This window comes from Diceros bicornis, chromosome 16 (assembly GCF_020826845.1).
Source record: "Diceros bicornis minor isolate mBicDic1 chromosome 16, mDicBic1.mat.cur, whole genome shotgun sequence".
Taxonomy (NCBI): Eukaryota; Metazoa; Chordata; class Mammalia; order Perissodactyla; family Rhinocerotidae; genus Diceros; species Diceros bicornis.
Genome location: NC_080755.1, coordinates 30,026,892 through 30,051,122, shown reverse-complemented (window position 1 = coordinate 30,051,122; position 24,231 = coordinate 30,026,892). Strand labels below are relative to the sequence as shown.

General features: G+C 39.3%; 1 protein-coding gene across 4 annotated transcripts in view; it reads left to right on the top strand.

Annotated features, from left to right (window-relative positions):
* RPRD1A (regulation of nuclear pre-mRNA domain containing 1A) overlaps nt 1-22,346 on the top strand; it is an 85,113-nt gene extending 62,767 nt beyond the window's left edge. For 2 of the 4 annotated variants that reach the window (XM_058557003.1, XM_058557007.1), the window contains 2 exons: nt 6,940-7,009; nt 20,884-21,052. In XM_058557003.1, the coding sequence (XP_058412986.1) occupies nt 6,940-7,009; nt 20,884-20,975 (162 nt within the window). In that variant the 3' untranslated portion in view covers nt 20,976-21,052. Of the gene's footprint in view, nt 1-6,939; nt 7,010-20,883 lie in introns of all 4 variants that reach the window. The other 2 variants (XM_058557005.1, XM_058557009.1) reach the window with 1 other exon arrangement.
* The last annotated feature ends 1,885 nt before the right edge of the window (nt 22,347-24,231 follow it).

Below are 24,231 nucleotides of genomic sequence, written 5' to 3'. Positions count from 1 at the left end.
TATCTTCATTCTATAAGTTTTTCTATATTTAAAAAATTGGGGTTTTTTTGGTTTTTTTTACTTTTTAAACTTATTTGTTAAAAACTAAGACAAAGGGGCTGACCCTGTGGTGTAGTGGTTAAGTTCACGTGCTCTGCTTTGGTGGCTCGGGGCTGCCACTTCAGATCCTGGGCGCGGACCTATGCACCCTTCATCAAGTCATGCTGTGACTGCATCCCACATAGAAAATAGAGGGAGATGGGCACAGACATTAGCTCAGGGCCAATCTTCTTCAGCAAAAAGAGGAAGATTGGCAACAGATGTTAGCTTAGGGTCAATCTTCCTCACCAAAAAAAAAAACCTAAGACACAAACACACACATTAGCCTAGGCCTACACAGGGTCAGGATCATCAATATTGCTGGCTTCCACATCGACATCTTGTCCCACTGGAAGGTCTTTAGGGGCAATAACATACATGGAGCTGTCATCTCCTATGATAATGATGCCTTCTGGAATACCTCCCTGAGGGACCTGCCTGAGGCTCTTCTTGAGGAGGTGTCACTCTTCAGAAATATGTTCATGGTGGTTTGCTTGGTTGGTTTCATTTTTTTCATCGTAGATTTGCTTGTAAGCAGGTAATGTACCATGAACAGTCCTCTCTATTAATGAAAACCTTTCCGTGTTGGGGCCCATGTTTTCCAATTTTTTAATGAGGTGGTTGAGGTCTAGAAAAGCTGCTAAACTTCACTGAATTTTCTTGATGTTTCTTCTTTTTCTGCAGTTTTCCTTTTCTCTTGCCTCTTCAGCTATGCGTTCATGTTCCAACAACTTCTCATTAGTCATTTCCTCAGGAACCACTTCTAGGAGATCCTCAATCTCATCCTTGTCCACGACCAGGGTAAAATTGTTTGCCATCTCAACCACAGACTTGTTGATTTTTGCAGCCTCCTCATCCTTGGCAAATGCTGTGAAGTTATGGATGAACCTCTTGAGTGTCTTCTTCCAGGTGCCATTCATACACTCCTTCGTGACATCACCCCAAGCCCATGTAAGGTTCCTGATGCAGCCATAGATGATGTAGTCCTTCCAAAGTTGCATCAGTGTTTCCCTCAGTTGCAGTGATAGCCTAGGCAAAGGTCCTTCTCAGGTAGTAGGCCTTAAAAGCTACTGTAATTTGGGGCCGGCCTCGTGGCGTAATGGTTAAGTCTGGTGCACTCTGTTTCGGCGGCCCAGGTTCTCGGGTTTGCATTTCGGGCATGAACCTACACCACTTGTCAAGCCATGCTGTGGCTGTGACCCACATACAAAACAGATGCTAGCTCAGGGCTAGTCTTCCTCAAGCCAAAAAAAAAAAAAAAAAGGAAGATTGGCAACAGATGTTAGCTCAGAGCACATCTTCCTCACCAAAACAGAAAGCTGCTATAACTCTTTTCATGGGTTGGATCAAAGAAGTAGTGTTTGGAGGGAGAAACACCACTTTGATGTTGGGATGAAGATCACTAATGAAAGGAGGATGCCCAGGAGCATTATCAACAATAAGCAAAATCTTGAAAAGTGTGTTATCCTCCAAATAGTACTTCTGCATTTCGCTGGCATAGTAATTGAGGAGGGCGGTAATTGAGGAAGAGGAGCTGGGTCATCCATGACGACTTCTTTCTCCTGTAGTACACTGGCAGTGTGTGCTTACTGATGTGCTTGAATGCCCTGAGGTTTTTACTGTGCCAGATCACAAAGGGCTTCAATCTGTAGCCTGCAACGTTGTCCCCAAGCAAGACTTGCCCTGTCCTTAAAGCCTTGAGACCTGACTTTGACTTGGCCTCCTTATGGATGAAAGTCGTTTCAGGTATCTGTTTCCAGAATAGGGAGATTCCATCCGTATTGAGTATTTGCTCTGGCAAGTAATTTTCCTCCACAATCAGCTTATCTAGAGCTTCCAACAATTCTTCAGCTGCCTTCACATCAGCACTTGCAGGTTCACCACTCGCTTTCACAATATGTAGTGAATGACGATTCTTGAATCGTTTAAACCACCCAGGGCTAGCAGTAGTTTCAATATCGTAGTTGGATCCAACCTTTTCTTTCAGTGTTGCAAACAGACTTCTTGCCTTGGCTGTGATTGTTATAGTGCTGAGAGGGATACACTTTTGTGTCTAGTCTTCAATCCGGGTCATTCGCAGTTTCTCCATGTCTGATATAGGCGTTTCTGGAATTTTTGTTAGTCTTGTTGCCTTCCATGAAGCAGATCCTTTAACAGCTTCCTTCACTGTGTTTTTATTCTTCAAGAGTGTAGCTATGGTGGAATGGGACATGCCTGACTGGCGAGCAATAACCATCAGTGATTTTCCACCTTCGTAGTCCTTAATCACTTAATTTCATTTCTAGGTTAATCACTCAACGTGGCGTCTTACTGGTAACATTAGCAGTGGATTTTGTACGCTTAGGGGCCATGCTGAACAAAACAACATGAGATTAAATCAAGCACAAGAGAAAATGATGCAATCGAGAGACACAGTAAACATGAAATGTATGAGGCTGCTGCTGGCGTAACATGGCATACTGTTTTACAGTAAACTTTTTATAAGTAGAAAGAGTACAATCTGAAGTAACAAAACTATAATAGTAAATACATAAACCAGTAACAGTCATTTATTATCATTATCAAGTATATACTGTACACAATTGTATGTGCTATACTTTTATGTGACTGGCAGTATGTAGGTGTATGTACACCAGCACCACCCCAAACGCTTGAGTAATGTGTTGCTCTATGACTTGGCGATGTCTAGACATCACTAGCCGATAGGCATTTTTGAGCTCAACTATTATCTTATGGGACCACCATTGTGTATGCGGTTCGTTGTTGACCAAAGCGTCGGTGTGTACGCATGACTGTATTTAAAGCAACTGGATTTTTAGAACAACCGTATCTGGGTCAGCCCTAAAATGAATAACTCCAAATTTCAGGAAATTTATTCTCTGAGCTGTTCTTACTGCAAGTTGGTTCTGGTTCCATCCCAGAACAATAACTACAATTATATATAGCACTTCATAATTTGAAAACATCCACATTAACTTATTTAAGCCTCACAGCCCTGTAAAATAGATAGCTCTGTTTTGTAAAGGAAGCAACTGAGGCTTGGATGATCTTAGGGAGTCCTTGCGTAAGATCATATAGGTAGTATATTGAAGAGGTGGTACTTGCATCCAGATCTTCTGACTTAATGCCCAGGAGTATTGACTGGGGACCTGTTCATACCCAGTGCTCTGCTGGACACTGTAAGGAATATAGATACAAAGTATGTTTCTTCCTTATGGATATGAAGACTAGAAAACAGTATAGTAACATTTAAGTTCAGAAATAACTCAATAGCAGATCATAGGAAGTTAGTGTGAGGCTAGAGTAGGAAAGTTTCTGGGGGTGTTTGGTCTTAAAGTGGGTCTTGTAGAATGGAGAAGATTTGGACACTCGATATGTGCTTGTTACTAGCTGTAAAGAAAAGCTTTTCCAGCAGTGGTTCAGATTTCAAGCTAGCTCTAACTTATTTTCGGTGCACACAAGACAGATCACTTCTAATTCATTATTGTTGAAGTATCATGGCAGTATAAAGAAGGTTCCTGCCCTTGAGATGGAGACAGATGCGTGTGTGTGTGTGTGTGTGTGTGTGCATGCGCAAATAAAACAGTACAGAGACAGTTTCAGCTGGGAGCCAGGAATGAGGATGGCAGACAGGAACTGGGGAAGGGTTTCTAGATAAAGTGAAAATTCACCTGGACTACAACGTGGATAAAATTTTGAAGAGAGGAGAGGCTAGGATATGACCAGTGGAAGTGAATCTTGGTATAAAGCTGAGACTAAAAACACTAGTCAGACGTGAGGGTTGCAGGCTTTAGGCTAGTGGTAATGACACTGGCAAGTAAAGGGTAATCAGTAAATTAAGGACAGAAATATGTCCCTTGTTGAATAAGGGGAATAGTGAGGGAGAAGTAAATTGACTCATAAACAGAGTTGACAGGAATGAGGTAAAGCATTGGTTCCCAGAGTGACACTCATGCCACCATGCTGCATGAGAACATTTATTCTAATAGTTATGTTTATTTTAATATGTGCATCAAATTCAAATCGAGCACAAAAACTAGCACAACAAAGCTGTGATTGTATGGATGTTATTTCTTAGAATAAAGCTCTGTTAAAAAATGAGTTGATTTAAATAATAAAAATATTAAGTAAATAGTATATCATGTGATAAAGACATTATGAAAGATGGCGATTAGCTAAATGAAGTTTGGAAAAGTGATTAAAAGTTGGGAGTGGTGGTATGAGGAAGCCTGGAATTCTGCAAAGGCCTATATTTTGATCTAGGTGTTGGTTACACAGATGGATATACACACACTAATTGAAGTATATACTTACTAGTTACAGACTTAAGTTGTGTCTCATTTAAAAAATTTTAAATAGCTATTGGGGCTGTCCCCATGGCATAGTGTTTAAGTTCGGCGTGCTCTGCTTCGTGGCCCAGTTCAGATCCCTGGCACAGATCTACACTACTCATCAGCCGTGCTGAGGCAGCGACCCACATACAAAGTAGAGGAAGATTGGCACGGATGTTAGCTCAGGGCGAGTCGTCTTAACCAAAAAAAAAAAAAAGAATTTAAATAGTTATTGGCTAAACAAAAGTGGGTAAGATGGAAAGGAGAGCAGAATTTGTAGAGGGAAAAGATGCAAAGTTGGTTCTGTGGTTAAGTTTAAATATTTTACTTGTCTCTTAATTAAGACACTCAGGTAACTTCTTCATTTTATTTACATCCTCTTTCCAAAAATAATTTTTAAAAGGATGTGGCTAAATCATTACATGAAGGAAAGATCTGTCTTCTTGCTTATTAATCTTCTTTCTTTTTATTTATTTATTTATTTTAAGACAGAGCAGCCTCATTGAGAAGGGCTTGCTCTTATCTTTTCTTTTTTTTTTTTTGTGAGGAAGGTCAGCCCTGAGCTAACATCCGTGCTAATCCTCTTTTTGCTGAGGAAGACCGGCTCTGACCTAACATCGATTGCCAATCCTCCTCCTTTTTCTCCCCAAAGCCCCACTAGATAGTTGTATGTCATAGCTGCACATCCTTCTAGTTGCTGTACGTGGGACGTGGCCTCAGCATGGCCGGACAAGCGGTGCGTCAGTGCACACCCGGGATTTATTTTTGTTTTTATTTATTCATTTTTTTTTGTGATGAAGATCAGCCCAGAGCTAACATCCATGCCAGTCCTCCTCTTTTTGCTGAGAAGGAGCCTGAGCTAACATCTGTGCCCATCTTCTTCCACTTTATGTGGGACGCCACCACAGGGTGGCCTGACAAGCGGTGCGTCGGTGCGCGCCCAGGATCTGGACCCGGGCCATCAGCAGCAGAGTGCGTGCACTTAACCGCTGCACCACGGGGCTGGCCCATGAATGTTAAGTTTCTTAAGACATATATGTGGATATATGTGTGAAAGGACTTCAACCATTCAGATGATTAGAATCTTTTTCCGTTACTTTTTTGCGTTTTGATTATCAACGTTTTTAAAGAGTATTCTTTTTTTGTTTGTTTTTTGTGAGGAAGAGTAGTCCTGAGCTAACATGTGTTGCCAGTCCTCTTCTCTTTTTTGCTGTGGCAGATTGGCCCTGGGCTAACATCCGTGCCCATCTTCCTCTACTTTATATGGGACACCACCACAGCATAGCTTGACAAGCAGTGTGTTGGTGCGTGCCCAGAATCCAAACCTGTGAACCCCAGGCCGCCAAAGCGGAGCGCGCAAACTTAACCGCTACGCCACCGGGCTGGCCCCTAAAGAGTATTCTATATGTGTAGTATGTGAATAGTCAATGGTATATGTCAAAGCAGTACATTGTTGATTGGCCAACAAGTAGTAGTGAAAGTTCAGATGTGAGAGAATTAATCAGGGAAGGTTCAGTAGAGGGCTTGAGATTTAAGCTGGCACTTGAAGGATGGACAGAAATTGGATGAGGATCCTGGACAAGTTAGAGAGGAATAATTTGAACAAAAGATTCTCAACAGGAATTGTATCATTTTTGGATTCAAGAAAATTTTGTGTTCAGATTAGGCTTAATACCACAGAATTCCCCATATTGTTTTTTAATAATTTTAATATATTGCTTTAATGGTCATATATTATTTGGAATCTTAAATTGCAGAAAGTTCTGCAATATTCTTAATTCTGCCTCTGAATGTGGATAGATAACAGTACAGATGATATTCTACAAAACATCTCAAATAGTTCTTGGTTGTATCATCTTTTTGATTGGTGGGTGTTTTATCATTTGACCAAGACTAAGATCTATTAGTTTATTATTCATTAATTTTTATGAATGGTATTAAATAAAATATGTAGTGTCTGGCATTTATGGATCTTGAGCAATTTACACTCACTTTTCTGAATCTCAGTTTTTTCATCCAAAAGACAAGGATAGTGACACAGGTTGCAGGATTTTTATGAAGATTAAGATAAATATGTATGCAAAGTGGCTTGGATAATCTGGGAAGATGTTTAATTTTCCATTAGACTTTTTTTTTTAAATAAACTTTTTATTTTAGGTTTACAGAAAATCTATGAAGATAGTACAGAGAGTTCTCATATACACCACATCCAGTTTCCCCAATAGTTATCTTACATTAGTATGGTACATTTATCAAAATTAGTGAACCAATTTTGATACATTATTATTAACTACATTCCATACTTTATTTAAATTTTCTTAATTTTTACCTAATATCCATTTTCTATTCCAAGATCCTATGTAGGATATCATATTACATTTATTTGTCGTGTCTCTTTAGACTCTTCTTGGCTGTGACACTTTTTTAGACTTCCCTTGTGTTTGATGCCCTGATAGTTTTAGGACCTATTGCTCAGGGATTTTGTAGCATGTAGCGATTGAGATTTGTCTGATGTTTTTCTCACAATTAGACTGGAGTTATGTGTTTGGGGGAAGAAGACCACAGGAGTAAAGTGCCATTTTCATCACATTTTATCCAGGGTATGTATTTTCAACATAACTTATCAGTGTTGATGTGCCTTTGATCACCTGGCTAAGGTAGTGTTGGTCAGGCTTCTCCGCTGTAAAGTTAGTCTTTTTTTCCCCTTTTCATACTCTGCTCTTTGGAAATAAGTCACCATGTGCAGCCCCACTTGAAGAATGGAAATCCATTAAACTTTCAGATAAAAAATGCTTTATGTGAAGCTTTTTTGAATATCAGTATACAACCAATTTGTTATTGAATTCTCTTATAAGAACTTAGCAGACATACTGAGTTCCTCAGGTAATGGATGTGAATGGTATTGTTCTCAAAAGGCTGGATTATAGTCACAGCACCCAAAAGATGTGTCAGGAAAGCTAGTATTGTCTTAAGAAAAATATTTCAAAACTTTCCAAATATATGCTTACTACTCTTTCCTGATTCACTTTTCCCGCTTTTTACATTCCTTCTTAATTCACACTGGGAACATTTCTGCATTCTGCCGTTAGCCTACTTCTCCTCCTCCCTGTATATCTGTGATTCCCAACCAGGGGAGGGAAGGGACATACCATCCTCTAGGTGCACATTAGAATCATGGGATGTGGTGTGTTTTGATGGATAGTTCAGAAAATCATGTTCAATAAACATTTTTTCTGAAACAAACCATAAAAAGCAAAGTTTGACAGAATCTTGGCTGATGGTGGATGTGCAAAGATAGACTGGGGGGATAATAAGGCAAAATGTTTTAAAATGATTGAGAAACACTGCCGTGTATGCCCTCAGATAAGTCTAATCAGCTTATACACATCTCATGGTTTTAGATAGGCTTTATTTGCTGATGACAAAGCCCAAAACTTTATATAGCTCAAGATGCTAGAACCACATTTCCAAATGCCTACTACTAGAAGTCCCAAGGATAACTCACACTTAACATGCTGAAAACTAAACTGTTTATCTTCTCCAAAGGAGTTTCTACCCGTTTTTGCTATCTCAGATAATAGCACTTCTCTCCAACCACTTGTCAAGCCTAAAACCTCATTATTATTCACATCAGAACTATATTCAAGTCTTGCTGATTTTTCTTACTACACATTGTTTTTGTCTCTTGAATTAAGGTATTAATGTACAAACTAGTTTGTAAAGTGCATTGCCACTTTACACAAGTGTAGTTTGTGAAGTGCTCTACTACTGCTGGCTTGGTTCAGGGTCTAGTCCTTTCTTCCCTTGGCACTTGCAGTAAACTCCCAGCTGTGTTTCTTCCTCAGATTCATCCTCTTCTATACTGTATCCAGACTAATCCTCTCACAATTTAAAAGTAACCATATTTGGTAAGGGAATTAATTTCTTCACTTTGCACCATGCACTGTTGTAATATTGAATTGCCATGTACATAACCTGCCCTTTATCTCCTCTGCCCTGTTATCTTACTGTTCCTTTGGCCTGTTGTGTTCTCTCACCTCTCCTCACTTCTGAAAACCTTCCCTGAACTCCTCAGTTGGGCAGAGTCCTCTGCCTCTTTGACAGACCCTCCAGTTGGAGGACAGACTCTCCAATTCTTGTAGGTCATAGACAGTAGTTTTTGCCTCTGATGGAATACATCATACTTTATTATTATTAGTTATTTGTTTGCTTGCCCATTAAATTGTATGGTCTTCTAGGTAAAGATTGTGATTCATCTCTGTGTTCCCAGCACAGTGACTGGTACATTCTATAGTAGATGCTCAAGAAATGTTTGCTGAAGTGAAGTATGAAGTGTATCACTTGAGACCTTCGAGTTCAGTATCAAATAAAAGAAAACAGTACACATGATTGAAAAAATGTGATATGCTATAAGAGCTAGAATCTAAGGTCAGAAGACTGTCAAACTGACATTACGATGTTAGTATGTAAATTAGTAGGTGTTACATGTTACATACGGGTGACGTCTAGAATACAGTTATCATAAACAGTATCTGTATTTTCTAAGGAATTGCTTTTGACCCTCTTGACCATCTCTCATGTTCATCACTGGGACTATAATATTTGTGTTAAGAGGTATCAAATTGGTCTTTCCAGGAAGTCAGGTTAGAAATGAGTGGAGAATGTTTATATTATATGAGCTTGGTATTTACTGCAACAATGACCAGTTCACCTTTTCCTTTCTCTTTGTGAGTTGTATTTTAGAAGTGAATTTCTTGGGGCCGGCCAAGTGGCGTAGTGGTTAAGTTTGTGCGCTGTGCTTTGGCGGCCCAGGGTTTGCAGGTTGGGATCCGGGGCGCACACCGACGCACCACTTGTCAAGCCATGCTGTAGTGGTGTCCCATATAAAGTGGAGGAAGATAGGCACAGATGTTAGCCCAGGGCCAGTCTTCCTCAGCAAAAAGAGGAGGATCTGTGACAGATGTTAGCTCAGGGCTAATCTTCCTCACGGAAAAAAAAAAAAGTGAATTTCTTAGTAAAGTAGCAGAACTTGGAATCCATTTTCCCAATAAAAAACATTACTGTTAGTAGTACTCAGATTCTCAGACTAACTCACAAAGCCTTTTTTCCCCCCTCTCTTTAACAGTTTTATTGATATAATTCACATACTATGTAACTTAGCCATGTAAAAGTGTTCAGTTTTTTTATTATGTTCACAGGATTTTGTAACCATTCCTGCAATCTGTAATTTTAGAATATTTTTGTCTACCCTAAAGGAAACCTCTTATTCATTTCCATTCCACCCCACTCCAAGCCCTAAGCAACCACAAATCTCATTTCTGTCTCAATAAATTTGCCTGTTCTGGATATTTCATATAAAGGAACCATATAGTATAAGGTCTTTTTGACTGGCTTATTTCATTTAGTATAATGTTTTCAGGGTTTTCCATGTTGGAGCATATATCAGTACTTCGTTTCTTTTATGGACAAATGATATTACATTGTAGGGATAGACCACATTTTGTTTCTCTATTCATCAGTTGATGGATATTTACATTTTTTTCTACTTTTTGGCTATTATGAATTATGTTGCTATGAACATTCATGTATGAATTTTTGTGTGGACATACATTTTTATTTCTCGTATATTTGTATATTTCTAGAAACAGAATTGCTGGGTTATATGGTGACTCTGTGTGTGTGTGTGTGTGTGTGTGTGTGTGTGTGTGTGTGTGTGAGAGTAAGATTGGCCATGAGCTAACATCCATTGCCAATCTTCCTCTTTTTCCTGAGGAGGATTGGCCTTGAGCTAACATCTGTGCCCATCTTCCTCTATTTTGTATATGGGACACCGCCACAGAAGGGATTGATGAGCGGTGCATAGGTCTGCGCCCGGGATCTGAACCTGTGAATCCCAGGCTTCTGAAGCAGAGTGTGCAAACTTAACCACTGTGCCACGGGACTGGCCCCCCTGTATGCCTCTTTGAGAAACTAGCAAACTGTTCCGCACGTTGGCTGCATCATTTTACGTTTATATCAGCAGTGTATGAGGGTTCCAGTTTCTCCACATCCTTGTCAGCACTTGTTATTGTCTGTCTTTTTGATTAAAGCCATCCTAGTAGGTGTGAAGTAGTATCTCATTGTGCTTTTTTTTCCCTTTATTGTGAAATTTTTGTTCTACGTTATTATCAGTCACCATATAAGTGCATCCCTCCACCCCTTGTGCCCATCCCCTACCCCCCTTGTCCCTGGTAACCACCAAACAGTTCTGTCTGTCCGTGTGTTGGTTTATCTTCCACTTATGAGTGAAATCATGCGGTGTTTGTCTTTCTGGCTTATTTCTCTTAACATAAAACCCTCCAGGTCCATCCATGTTGTTGCAAATGCGACAGTTTTCTTTGTTTTATGGCTGAGTAGTATTCCATTGTATATATACACCACATCTTCTTTATCCAATCATCAGTCGAGGGACACTTGGGTTGCCTCCACATTGTGGCTATAGTGAATAATGCTGCAGTGATCATAGGGGTGCATAAGCCTCTTTGGATTGTTGATTTCAGGTTCGTAGGGTAGATACCCAGTAGTGGGATAGCTGGATCATAAGGCATTTCTATTTTTAATTTTTTGAGGAATCTCCATACTGTTTTCCATAGAGGCTGTGCCAGTTTGCATTCCCAGAAGCAGTGAATTAGGGTTCCCGTTTCTCCACAGCCTCTCCAGCATTTGTTGTTTTTTTGTCTTGGTGTTTATAGCCATTCTAAAGAGTATAAGGTATCTTAGTGTGGTTTTGATTTGCATTTCCCTGATGATTAGTGATGTTTAACACCTTTTCATATGCCTATTGGCCATCTGTATATCTTCTTTGGAGAAGTGTCTGTTCATTTCCTCTGCCCATTTTTTGATTGGGTTGTTTGGTTTTCTGTTATTCAGTTGTGTGAGTTCTTTATATATTATGGAGATTAATCCCTTTTCAGATATATGGTTTGCAAATATTTTTTCCCAGCTGGTGGGTTGCCTATTTATTTTGATCCTGGTTTCATTTGCCTTGTAGAAGCTCTTTAATCTGATGAAGTCCCACTAGTTTATTTTTTCTTTTGTTTCTCTTGTCCGAGTAGACATGGAATTGAAAAGATCCCTTTATGACTGATGACGAATACTGTACTGCCTGCCTGTATTTTCTTCCAGGAGTTTTATAGTTTCAGGTCTCACTGCTTCAGGTCTTTGATCCATTTTGAGTTAATTTTTGTGTATGGTGAAAGAAGATGGTCTACTTTCATTCTTTTGCATCTGGCTGTCCAGTTTTCCCAGCACCATTTATTGAAGAGACTTTCCTTTCTGCGTTATATGTTCTTAGCTCCTTTGTCAAAGATTAGCTGTCTGTAGCTGTGAGGTTTTATTTCTGGGCTTTCAATTCTGTTCCATTGATCTGTGTGTCTGTTTTTGTACTGGTACCATGCTGTTTTAATTACTATCGCTTTGTAGTATATTTTGAAGTCAGGGATTGTGATGCCTCCAGCTTTGTTCTTTTTTCTTAGGATTGCTTTAGCTATTTTGGGTCTTTTGTTGCCCAGATGAATTTTAGTGTTCTTTGTGCTATTTCTTTGAAGAATGTCCTTGGGATTCTGATTGGGATTGCATTGAATCTGTAGATTGCTTTAGGTAGTATGGACATTTTAACTATGTTTATTCTTCAAATCCATGTGCATGGAATATTTTTCCATTTCTTTATGTCGTCATTGATTTCACTCAGTAATGTCTTATAGTTTTCATTGTATAGGTCTTTCACTTCCTTGGTTAAATTTATTCCTAGATATTTTATTCTTTTTGTTGCAATTGTAAATGGGATTGTCTTCTTGAGTTCTCTTTCTGTTAGTTCGTTATTGGCATATAGAAATGCAATTGATTTCTGTAAGTTGATTTTGTACCCTGCAACTTTGCTGTAGTTGTTGATTATTTCTAATAGTTTTCCAGTGGATTCTTTAGGGTTTTCTATATGTAAGATCACATCTTCTGCAAACAGTGAGAGTTTCACTTCTTTGTTGCCTGTTTCTATTCCTTTTATTCTTTTTTCTTGCCTAATTGCTGTGGCCAGAAGCTCCCATACTATGTTGAATAAGAGTGGCCACCCTTGTCTTGTTCCTGTTTTCAGAGGGATGACTTTCAGTTTCTCCCCACTGAGTATGATGTTGGCTGTGGGTTTGTCATGTATGGCCTTTATTATGTTAAGGTACTTTCTTTCTATAGCCATTTTTTGAGAGTTTTTATCATAAATGGATGTTGAATCTTGTCAAATGCCTTCTCTGCATCTATTGAGATGATCATATGGTTTTTATTCCTTGTTTTGTTAATGTAGTGTATCACATTGATTGATTTGTGGATGTTGAACCATCCCTGTGTCCCTGGTATAAATCCTACTTGGCCTTGATGTATGTTCTTTTTATGTGTTGCTGTATTTGGTTTGCGAATATTTTGTTGAGGATTTTTGCATCTATGTTCATCAGGGATATTGCTCTCTAGTTTTCTTTCTGGTATCAGGGTGATGTTGGCCTCATAGAATGTGTTGGGAAGTGTTCCATCTTCCTCTATTTTTTTGAATAGTTTGAGAAGGGTATGTATTAAATCTTCTTTGAGTGTTTGGTAAAATTCTCCAGAGAAGCCATTTGGTCCTGGACTTTTATTTTTTGGGAGGTTTTTGATTACTCTTTCAATCTCTTTACTTGTGATTGGTCTGTTCAGATTTCTGTTTCTTCATGGTTCAGTTTGGGAGGTTGTATGAGTCTAAGAATTTATCCCTTTCTTCTGGATTGTCCAGTTTGTTGGCATATAGTTTTTCATAGTATTCTCTTATAGTCCTTTGTATTTCTCTGGTATCCATGTAATTTCTCCTTTTTCATTTCTAATTTTATTTATTTGAGCCTTCTCTCTTTTTTTCCTGCAGAGTCTGGCTAAGGGTTTGTCTGTTTTGTTTATCTTCTCAAAAAACCAGCTCTTTGTTTCTTAGATCCTTTCCACTGTTTTTTTGGTTTCAATTTCATTTATTTCTGCTCTTATTTTTTATATTTCTCTCCTTCTGCTGACTTTGTGCTTTGTTTATTCTTCTTTTTCTCATTCTGTTAGGTGTAGTTTGAGGTTGCTTATTTGGGCTTTTTCTTGTTTGTTAAGGTGGGCCTGTATTGCTGTGAGTTGCCCTCTCAAGACTGCTTTTGCTGCATCCCATCTGAGTTGGTATGATGTATTTTCATTTTCATTTGTCTCCAGATATGATTTGATTTCCCGTTTAATTTCATCAGTGATCGATTGGTTTTTCAGTAGCATGTTGTTTGGTCTCCACATCTTTGTCACTTTCCCGGTTTTTTCCTTGTAGTTGATTTCTAGCTTCATGGCATTATGGTCAGAAATGATGCTTCTTATGATTTCAATCTTAAATTTATAGTTGCATGCCTTGTTTCCCATCATGTGGTCTATTCTTGAGAATGTTCCATGCGCGCTTGAGAAGAATGTGTAATCTGCTGTGTTTGGATGGAGTGCTCTCTGTGTGTCTATTAAGTCTATCTCATCAAGTTTTTTAAGTCCACTATTTCCTTATTGACTTTCTGTCTGGATAATCTATCCATTGATGTAATTGGGGTGTTAAGATCCCCTACTATTATTGTGTTGTTGTTAATATCTCCTTTTAGGTTTGTTAATAGTTGCTTTATGTACCTTGGTGCTCTTGTGTTGGATGCATATATATTTATAAGTAATATGTCTTCTTGGGAAGTGTCCCTTTTATCATTAAGTATTGCCCCTTTTAGTCTCTCATTTCCTGTTTTATCTTGAAGTCAACTTTGTCTGATATAAGTATGGCAACACTTGCTTTCTTTTGTTCGCCATTAGCTTGGAGTATTGTCTTCCATCCTCGCACTCTGAGCCTGTGTTTGCCTTTAGAGCTGAGATGTGTTTTCTGGAGGCAGCATATTGTTGGGTCTTGTTTTCTAATCCATCCCACCACTCTCTGTCTTTCAATTGGAGAGTTCAGTCCATTTACATTTAGGGTAACTATTGATATAAGATGGCTTATTGTTGCTGTTTTATCGCTCATTTTTTGGTTCTTTTGCATTTCTTTTGTTCCTCGTCCCATGTGTTTCAGGCTACCAGTTCAGTTTGGTAGTTCTGTATGGTGGTTCTCTTAGTTTTCTCTTTATTTATCGTGTGTGACTCTGTTCTGATGATTTTATTAGTAGTTACCATGAGGTTTGTATTAAAAAATCTCATGGATGTGATAGTCCATTTTCTGATGGCCTCTTATTTCCTTAGACTAAGTTGATTCGATCCCTTTCCTCTTCCCCTTTTAAGTTACTGTTGTCACAACTTATTCCATCTTATGTTGTGAGTTTGTGTTTAAAGTGATGAGGTTATATTTATTCATGGTGTTTTCCTTCCCTTGATCTTTGGTTTTATAATTGTTTGCTAATCTATTCTGATATAGAGCTGCAATTTTTCTGATTTTGTCTACCTATTTTTTTCCTGGTTTAAAGCTTCGTATCCCCTTTCTCTTTTTTTTTTCTGAGGCTTGAGGGCCTTCCTGAGCAATTCTTGTAGTGGAGGTCTGTGGCAATGAATATCCTTAGCTTTTGTTTATCAGGGATAGTTATTATTTCTCCATCATATCTGAAGGACATTTTCGCTGGATAGAGTATTCTTAGCTGAAAGTTTTTGTCTTTCAGAATTTTAAATATATCGTTCGACTCTCTCCTAGCCTGTAAAGTTTCTGTCGAGAAATCGGCTGAGAGCCTGATAGGAGTTCCTTTGCACGTTATTTTTTTTTTTTTTTGTCTAGCTGCCCTTAATATTTTTTCTTTGTCGTTGACTTTTGCTAGCTGTACTACTATATGCCATGTAGAGGATCTTTTCGTGTTGATATATTTAGGAGATCTATTGGTTTCATTCACTGGTATTTCCAGCTCCCTCCTCAGATTTGGGAAGTTCTCAGGTATTATTTCTTTGAACAAGTTCTCTGCTCCTTTTTCCCCTCTCTTCTTCCTCTGGACTACCTAATCCTGATGTTGGATTTTCTAATTGAGTTGGATATTTCTAGGAGAGTTTCTTCATTTCTTTTAAGTCTTAGTTTTCTCTCCTCCTCCATCTGGAGCATTTCTGCATTGCTGTCCTCAATCTTGCTAATTCTTTTCTCTGTATTGTCACCTGTGATCTTAAGGCTTCCAGATTTGTCTTTATCTTCTCCATTCTGTTTTTCATCTCCAAGATATCTGATTGGTTTTTCTTTATAGTTTCAATCTCTTTTGTGAAAAAATTCCTGATTTCATTGAATTGTCTATCTGTATTTTCTTGTATTTTGTTGAGGTTTTTTATGATAGCTATTTTGAATTCTCTGTCATTAAGGTTATACCTTTCTGTGCTTTCAGGGTTGATTTCTGGGTGTTTGTCATTTTTCTTCTCGTTTGAAGATTTAATATATTTTTGCATAGTGCCTGATGGTGTTGGCTTATTTTTCCTCACTCTGAAGATATCTGGTCGCAATTTCCTCCTGCCGCCACTCAGTGAGGGTCAAGAGTTGTGTCTTCTGAGCCCTCCTCAATCTGCGGGTACTCTGGTTGGCCTGTGGCTGGGCTGAAGCATGGTTGACCTGAAGTGCGGCTAAGCGGAGGCTGCTGGGGCTGGAGCTGGAGCCTGGGAACAGGTGGGACTGGAGCATGGCTAGGCCAAAGCAGCTGGCTCGGGCGCGACTGGGCAGTAGAAGCTGGTGCTGGAGCACACCCAAGCCTCAGGGTGGCAGTGCGAAAGCAACTGGAGCTGGAGCACAGGGAACAGCTGGAGCTGAAGTGCAGTTGGGTCGAAACAGCTGGAGCTGCAGTGCAGGTGGGCCACAGAAGCTGGAGCTGGAGTGCAGCTGGGCCGAAGTAGCTGACGCCAAAACAGCTGGAGCCTGAGTGCGGCCAAGCAGAAGCAGCTGGGGCTGTGGCACGGTCGAGCCAGGGCAGCTGGGGCTGTGGCGCGATCTTGTCCCAGCCAGCCGGAGCCACTGGGGCTGGGGTCAGAGCCAAGCTGAAGCACCGCTGAGCTGAAGCTGCAGGGCTGCTGTGCTGAAGCACCGGGTGGACGTCGGGGGTGGAGGGGAGCGGGGCGCTTACTTTCGCCTCCCCAGTCCCAGGGGTTTCTTGCTTCCCTGTCACTCTGTGCTCTCCTGAAGTGCTGGCTTGTCAAAGGCATCCGTGCCACAGTTCTGCTCCCTCCATAGGGGAGTTCCCCACAGGCTGTGAGGGATCTTGGAGAGCACTGGTTTTTCCTTGGAGGGCCGCCCCTACCCGCCTCACTCAGAGAGCCACGTGGTCTCCGTCTCAGGTTCGCAGTCCTTAGGGAAGGCAGGGAGCTCCTCTTACCTCCTTGCACTTCCTCTGGGGATTCCAGCGCCTACGCCCTTGGATGTACGGCTGTGTGGGTCCCTCAGATGTCCCTTGTGTTGTGTGAATAACTTCTCTTGGTATATGAATGTCTTGTTTGTTGTGTCTTAGAGGGGGAGAGTTCATTGGGGAAAGCTCACTCCGCCATGATCCGTACGTCACCTCATTGTGCTTTTGATTTGCATCAAAAGGCTTTTAAACCCACAAAATGGCTAGAATATTATAAATTTGCAGTAAAAGTAGTATATATCAGTTTAGTATTCACTGCTAAAAGGAGAGGCTTAATGTTTTAATGGTTTGGCTTTTGGGCAATTTTTTATTTAAATTTAAATTTCAGGTCCTTCTCCTTTGGGGCTGGAACAGAATTAAATTCATTTAGAAAGAAAAGTTATTTAAGTTAAAACACAAAATAAGCATTTTGAAAGCTGTTTGCAAAATGCTGGTTTTGTTAGAAAAGAATGAGAAGAGTGTGAGAGGGATTTATAAAACATGTAGTGGCTTTACCTATTGATTGGCTTTTCAGATGAGGCTGCAACACCTCTCACTTTCTTTGATACATATTTGCCACTGGGCCTATGTTTGTTTTCTCTGTCATGCTTAGGGTAGTTTTCTTTGGTTTACTAGTAGAAAAAAGAGAGCTATTTCTTCTTTTTTCCCCCCACAGTTTTACTAAGGTAAAATTGCCAAATAAAATTGTATAAATTTAAAATGTCCAGCATGATGATTTGACGTATTTATACTTTGTGAAATGATTACTATAATCAGGTTAATTAACACATCTATCACTTCACATAGTTAACTTTTGTGTGTGTGGTGAGAACACTTAAGGTCTGCTCTCAGCAAATTTCAACTACACAACAAAGTATTATTAACTCTAGTCACCATGCTGTACATAGATTTGCAGAGTTTGCTCATAACTAAAGGCTTTGTACCTTTTGACCAGCATCTCCCCATCTCCCTCCCACCCCGCCCCACCACCTCAGCCCCTGGTAACCATTCTACTCTATTTCTGTGGGTTCACCTTTTTTTTTTTTTGGTAGATTCCATGTAGAAGTGAGATTATACAGTATTTGTCTTTCTCTGTCTGGCTCATTTCACTTAGCATAATGTCCTCTAGGTTTGTCCATGTTGTTGCAAACGACACAATTTCCTTCTTTCTCACGGCTGAATAATATTCCATTGTGTATATATATACACCACATCTTCTTTATCCATTCATCTGTCAGCAGAGACTTAGGTTGCTTCCATATCTTGGCTTTTGTGAATAATGCTGCAGTGAACATGGGGGTGCAGATATCTCTTCAAGGTACTGATTTTGTTTCTCATGTCAGTGTTAGATACTTGTTCGGACACCAGGAGGGCTCTTCCGAGCTGTCTTATTCCCTGTTTCTCTCCTGCAAACTAGTTGGCCTACACTTCAGCCTCTATCATAATCTCTTCCTAATTGCCTTTCATCATAACTTCCACTGTTCTTGACAGCACCCTTAGGCTTGAATTTCTGCTTGCTGTTTTTGTTAATAAAGTCAGTTCCTTTGTGAAGAGATTAGGATCTATCTGTTTTACTGTCTGCTTCTTCCTTCAGCCAAATCTTTGAGTCAGGGCTCTGGAACTAGGGGTGGGGACAATGGCAAGCTTTTCTTGGAGTAAAACCCCGCTATAGGGGCTGAGCTCTTGGTGAAGGGGAGGAGTGCAGCAACCTTTGTTCCTCTCAGCATGCCTCTTCTGGTGTAGAGCACCACCTCTTGAGTTGGGGGCAAGGGTTACCAGTGCCCCAGTATTCTCAGCTTGCCACATGCAAGGTAGAGCCTCTGTTTCACAAATGAGACTCTTAACTACACACTCTCTTGAGACTTAGCCTTAGTATCAAGTAGCTGGGGGTAGGCTGAGAAATGCTGGTGCCCTCCCAGGAATAAAGCCCTCTGTCTGGGTGCTGCAGGGAGAGTGATCCCTGTGATCTGGTCTGCAGCAGTCTAAAGTGGAGGCTGCAGTACTGAGCTGGGTGTGGGGAGGGAGGGAGCATCTTGGTTTAGATGCCACAGATTCTTGTCTTTCTTACTGAATTTTCATACATTTTCTTGAATAGATGTTTCTTTGCCCTTAGGATCATTTCCAGAGGTTTTAAGTGATTATTGTGGTTTTTAAAAATAGTCCTCACCAGTTTCCCTGGGAAGTGGGTCAGTTGAGCTCCTCCTGCTGTTGTGCTGGAAGTCAGTCTCCTCTAGGTCAGTGGTTCTGAAACTTAAAAGTTTTAAACCCTTAATCCTCTTTTTTTTTGTTTACTTGTAAAGTAGCCTTGACTCTCCCCCCTACATTGCTCCATTTTATTCTCCTGTTGCCCAACTTTCTTTTCTTCATTGTATTTATACATGAAATAGTATTTGCATGTTTTTTATGCCTCCTTCCCCCTGAAATGTTAGCTTTGTGAAGGCGGGAGACCTCATCTGTTTTGTTTAACACTTTCCATTTCCCCAGTTGTAGTTATTCCTTAAAAGAGGAGGTCAGTAATACAAAGAAACCTCATTGGTTGATTTCATTTTAGGCAGAAAAACTTTGGAGAAGTAGTTCACAATTCTGGCTGTATATTTTTTGTGTGTGTATGTGAGGAAGATCAGCCCTGAGCTAACATCCATGCCAATCCTCCTCTTTTTGCCGAGGAAGACCAGCTCTGAGCTAACATCTCCTCCTCTTTTTCCCCAAAGCCCCAGTAGATAGTTGTATGTCACAGTTGCACATCCTTCTAGTTGCTGTATGTGGGACGCCACCTCAGCATGGCTGGAGAAGCGGTGGGTCAGTGCGCACCCGGGATCTGAACCCGGGCCGCCAGTAGTGGAGCGCACTCACTTAACTGCTAAGCCATGGAGCCGGCCCCTCTGGCTGTGTATTAACATGCTTTTGGGAACTTTTACAGAATTCACGAGCTCTGGACCCACTTCCAGAGATTCACATTTAATTGATATGTAGTGGGGCTGGAGTTCTCTCGAAAAATCTGAGTTTCTTCCAGAATTTCCTAGGTGTTTCTGGTGTACAGTCAGAGTTGAGAAACACTAAAGAAGAATGGCTCTTTGTGGATAGGCCTTCTACCCAAAATGAAAGGTTATCACTCACCTGCTCTGTCTTGTTTGTGAGATCAGCCTTGGTTAGAGGGAGGGAAGAGGTTCTATTCTTTCCAGAAGGAAGAACACCCATTTTCTAGGTTCCCCCCTTTACATCCCACGTCCACTAGGTAGTGGACTATAGAAAGATCCTCTCTCCCCATGTGGAAGTCTGGAAACTTCAGTTAAAAAGAGATATTTCCACTCTAGAGAATGGGCTGTTTCCCTCTAAGCCAAACATGATCTTGATTGGTTTCCCGTCTCTGGCTGCTACTGTTGCAGGGTTTCCTAACCTTTTTTGTGCCATTGGAATTCTTTGGTGGTCTGGTGAAGCCTTGGACCCCTTCTCAAGTTAAATATTTTAGATATAGGAAATAAAATGCATAGCATTACAAAGGAAACAAGTTATATTGAAGCGCAGTTATTGAAATAATAAAATTTGTACAGTAATATATGCTTCTTTATTGACACATTAAATAACATTTTGTGGTCGGTCTAACTACTACCATGATTTCAAAGTAATGATAAATGTAAACAGTATTTCAAGATAGTTGTAAAAAACTGTAATGTAATATTAAAGCAATTGGTGTCTATTGGAGATAAATGCACAGGTCCTGATAATACTTCTTTGGTTTGTTGCCAACATTTACAATGGAAACAATGCTAACTTTCAGTTTTGGTTTGTGAAAATAAATGTGTAATTTTTCTTGTCCCAGCTCAAGGACTTGTGAAAATCTTATGTGCTGAGGTTAAGTATATTAATACACTAGTCTTTTTACAGGTATGAAACAACAGATTAAGATTGTGGTTTTTCATAATAATAATAGAATTTACTTAGTTGTATATTTCCCAAGTCCCTCTTTTGATCCTAAAGCTGGCATTGTAATCCTCTTTTTTTATTCAGAATTAACTGAGTATAGTACCAGATTTTATGCAGAGCATTAGCTAGATAGCTCTTCTCTGAACTCCCAGAATGCTAATGAAAGTGGTTTGATGTTACAGGAATACAAGCGCAAGTTAGCCAGAGTTTCCCTGGTGCGCAAAGAACTCAGGTCCCGGATCCAGAGCCTGCCAGACTTATCTCGATTGCCTAATGTCACTGGCAGCCACATGCACCTGCCCTTTGCGGGGGACATCTACAGTGAAGATTGATGACCAGTCTCTTTCTAGGGCCCAGGACTTTGCAAGAGATGGAGACAGGTTAGGTGGATAGTCCTGTAGCGTTATTTTTGTATATTGTTGAGAGAGTGACACTAACAAAAGAAACGACAAGTAATTTATAAAATTGTTTAAAATGTTGGTTTGTTTACTATTTTATTGGTAAGTTAACATTGACTTAGTTTAAACAAAGTGATGATCTCTGTGTATTAATAAGCTCACAAATAGTGATTATTTTCAAAAGATCTCTTTGTAAATTTTTTTGATCCAGGGCCTTGTGAGAAATTCCATGTTTCTGTTTCTTCATGTATTTTCAAATGTTTTTCTTTATTTTCTTCAGTATCTAATCACTATATAGTATGTAATTCCTAAAGGGGAAGAACTAATCAGGGGTTGTTTGAGACTTTATTATGGTATAATTAGGACTTGATTGTAGAAGGGACTAAATGTTCCAACTTAATCTTCACCCTTGTCCCCCACCAAAATATCGTTTCTGTGCCTCTCAATGTCTTTGATTCCTTATTCCCTAGAGGTCAGTAATTTAACACTAAACATGGATGTCATTTTGAGGGTCAGATCATAGCCTAGAGAACTTTTCCTCAGTAGCACTATAGGGGTTCCATTCCAACTGCCAGTGTAGAATAAAGGGAGTGTTAAATAGGGACCCCCTGATTAACTTTAGAATTATTTGAGTAGATTAATATGAAAATGCTTTAGAGATGTTGTAAATTTTGACATCCTACCAAGAAGACAACTCTGATTCTGGAACTGATTTCTGTTTGTCAGATCAGTCTCCTTTTAACATAATTGATCCCTTTAACATAAAGCCATTCATGGGATTAAAAGAAACATAAAATAATGATACTTTTATTATTCCTTTAGCCATTTAACTTTAAAACAATAGCATTTTTAGCTCTAATATCTCATGAAAACAATATTCATTAACGTTCAGTAAAGTAGCCTGGAACATTTTTAATGTTTCCTTAAGGTTTTTGAATGACTGTATATTTGGAAATTAAGCAGTGCTACACTACAGGGTAGATCTGGTAAATATTATATTTGTATATTTAGAATTACCAAAACAAATGTACTTTAGCCTTTTATTTCTAACCCTGTGTGTTAGAGCAGTTGCATGCTCTCCTGCTTCCTTTTTAAATCACATTGTTAAGCTGTGGATTTGTACTCAATAATGGTTTAGGATAAACATTTTTTTCATTCATTACTTTACATATTAGACATTTTCTTTTCATTGTAAGCAGATTCAAATTAGATAGTCAATAAAACATCTTTTAAATCCCACAAGCCAATTATGTCTCACTAGTCTGAATGGCTTCACTCTTTCTTTCTCAGTATTAGAGACTATAGTTAAAATGAATTTATATGTGAAGGAGAAGGCAAATGTTTATTTTTAATAGCCAGTGGTTCTGTAACAGTTCTTTTAACAATTTGACCTTTCTCCAAAACAGACACACGTATAAGTAGTCCCCATCCATATATGGTTTATATTCCAAAGTTTTTTAATCGGCTTCTGGGACTCGGGCACATTTTCTCACAGAAACAGTGGTTAGGTTCCCTGTGAACACTACCACAGAAAGCTCACCTGGGAACCTAATCCACTTAATTAATCATGAATGTAATTAACTTGTAAAGTGGTTGACAAATTACTAATAGTAGGGCCTGACCAGCATTTGTACCGTCACTCTAATTAAGGATATGGTGTGCAGCAGCCAGAGTCACACATTGGGGTGTCTCACTTGTGTACGTCTGTCCCTAGGTGTAGGATATGTAAGAAAAAGATTCAGCGGGGGGCGGGGGGCGGGTAACAAATGCACAGTTATAAAAACCTGGTTATACCTGTTATAAAAGTATACCATATTAGTTTTTGTTGTTAAAGTGAAAGCAAAAACTTGTGTATTAATTTATTTTCAACATTTTGACCTTATTTATGATCTGTTAAAGTGATTTATCCATTCAAAATTTATTTTTTTCCATTTAAAACTAATTTATAAACTATGTACTCCTGGGAAGATTTGAAATCTGTTAGAAGTTTGTTGGAATATTTTCACCATTTAAGACAGACTTCTGACTTAGATATTGATTTTAATGACAATATCTGCTCTAAATATTTATGATAAAAATGCATTATTTTTTTAAAGAGCTTGATGCGATTTGTGATAAGTGATAGTACTCAACCTGAATTTTACCCCCAATCCCACCTTTTGACCAATCCTCCACAAACCTTCACTTATTGGTTAATTCACTGACTGTAAACACAAATGATATAGTCTGCATTAGAAGTTACGTTTTCAGCCTTATGATAGTTAACATGGTAAGCCTTAGCAGTAAAGAGTCTTCCTTTCTAAAAGGTAGACTACATTTTCTCAAGAAATGGGGTTAGATTTGGCCTGGCCCCTCCAGAGAAAAGCGTGTCACCACACTTGCAGCAGGGGTACTGTAGTTTGAATGGATGCCATCACTCATTTCTCCATAAACAGTGCAGAGAGCTGTCTGAACTGGCAATTTGAACAGATTCCCTGGCGTTCCTTCTGCTCCTTCCATTACTACAGTAAATAAAAGAACCACATGGGGGAACCCCGGAGTCTGAGAAAATCAGCTGTGCTCAATAGCCAACCTCCCCCTCTAGGAAAACCAGTCCAGATGCAGCTATTTTGGTACCTCTTCTCACGTGCACTCTGAATCAGGTTTTTCTATAAGAACTTCAGAATCAGCAAAAGCTGGGATGACCTGGTTATTTTGATTTGCAAAATTAAAAGAACAAAACTAGTTTGTCAGTTGTCACTGTAGATGAGCAATTCATCTATTAAAGTGTGGTTATTGAACTGGTTCTGAGAAATCTAAAAACTCAGAAGTACAAATTAATTGGGAAGGTTAAAATGTCCTTTCTGAATTTTCCATTTTAAAAATTTATATGAAATAACATAAAGCTACTAAACTGCTTTGTATTCTATTAAGAAATAGCTCCTAAAGATGTAGTCTTGTTTCATAGTTGTTGCACTATATGAAAGCTTGTTAAAGAGTAAACCCAGTTCTCTGTGTAGAAAGGGAGCATTGTGTTACTTACTGAATTTATTTATACAGAGCATTTGTTGCCATCTGTAATCTAGCCATCCACACGAGTCTGTTCTGAGGTGGCAGTAGCACATGGGAAGATGAAGTTTCCCTGTTTCTTTA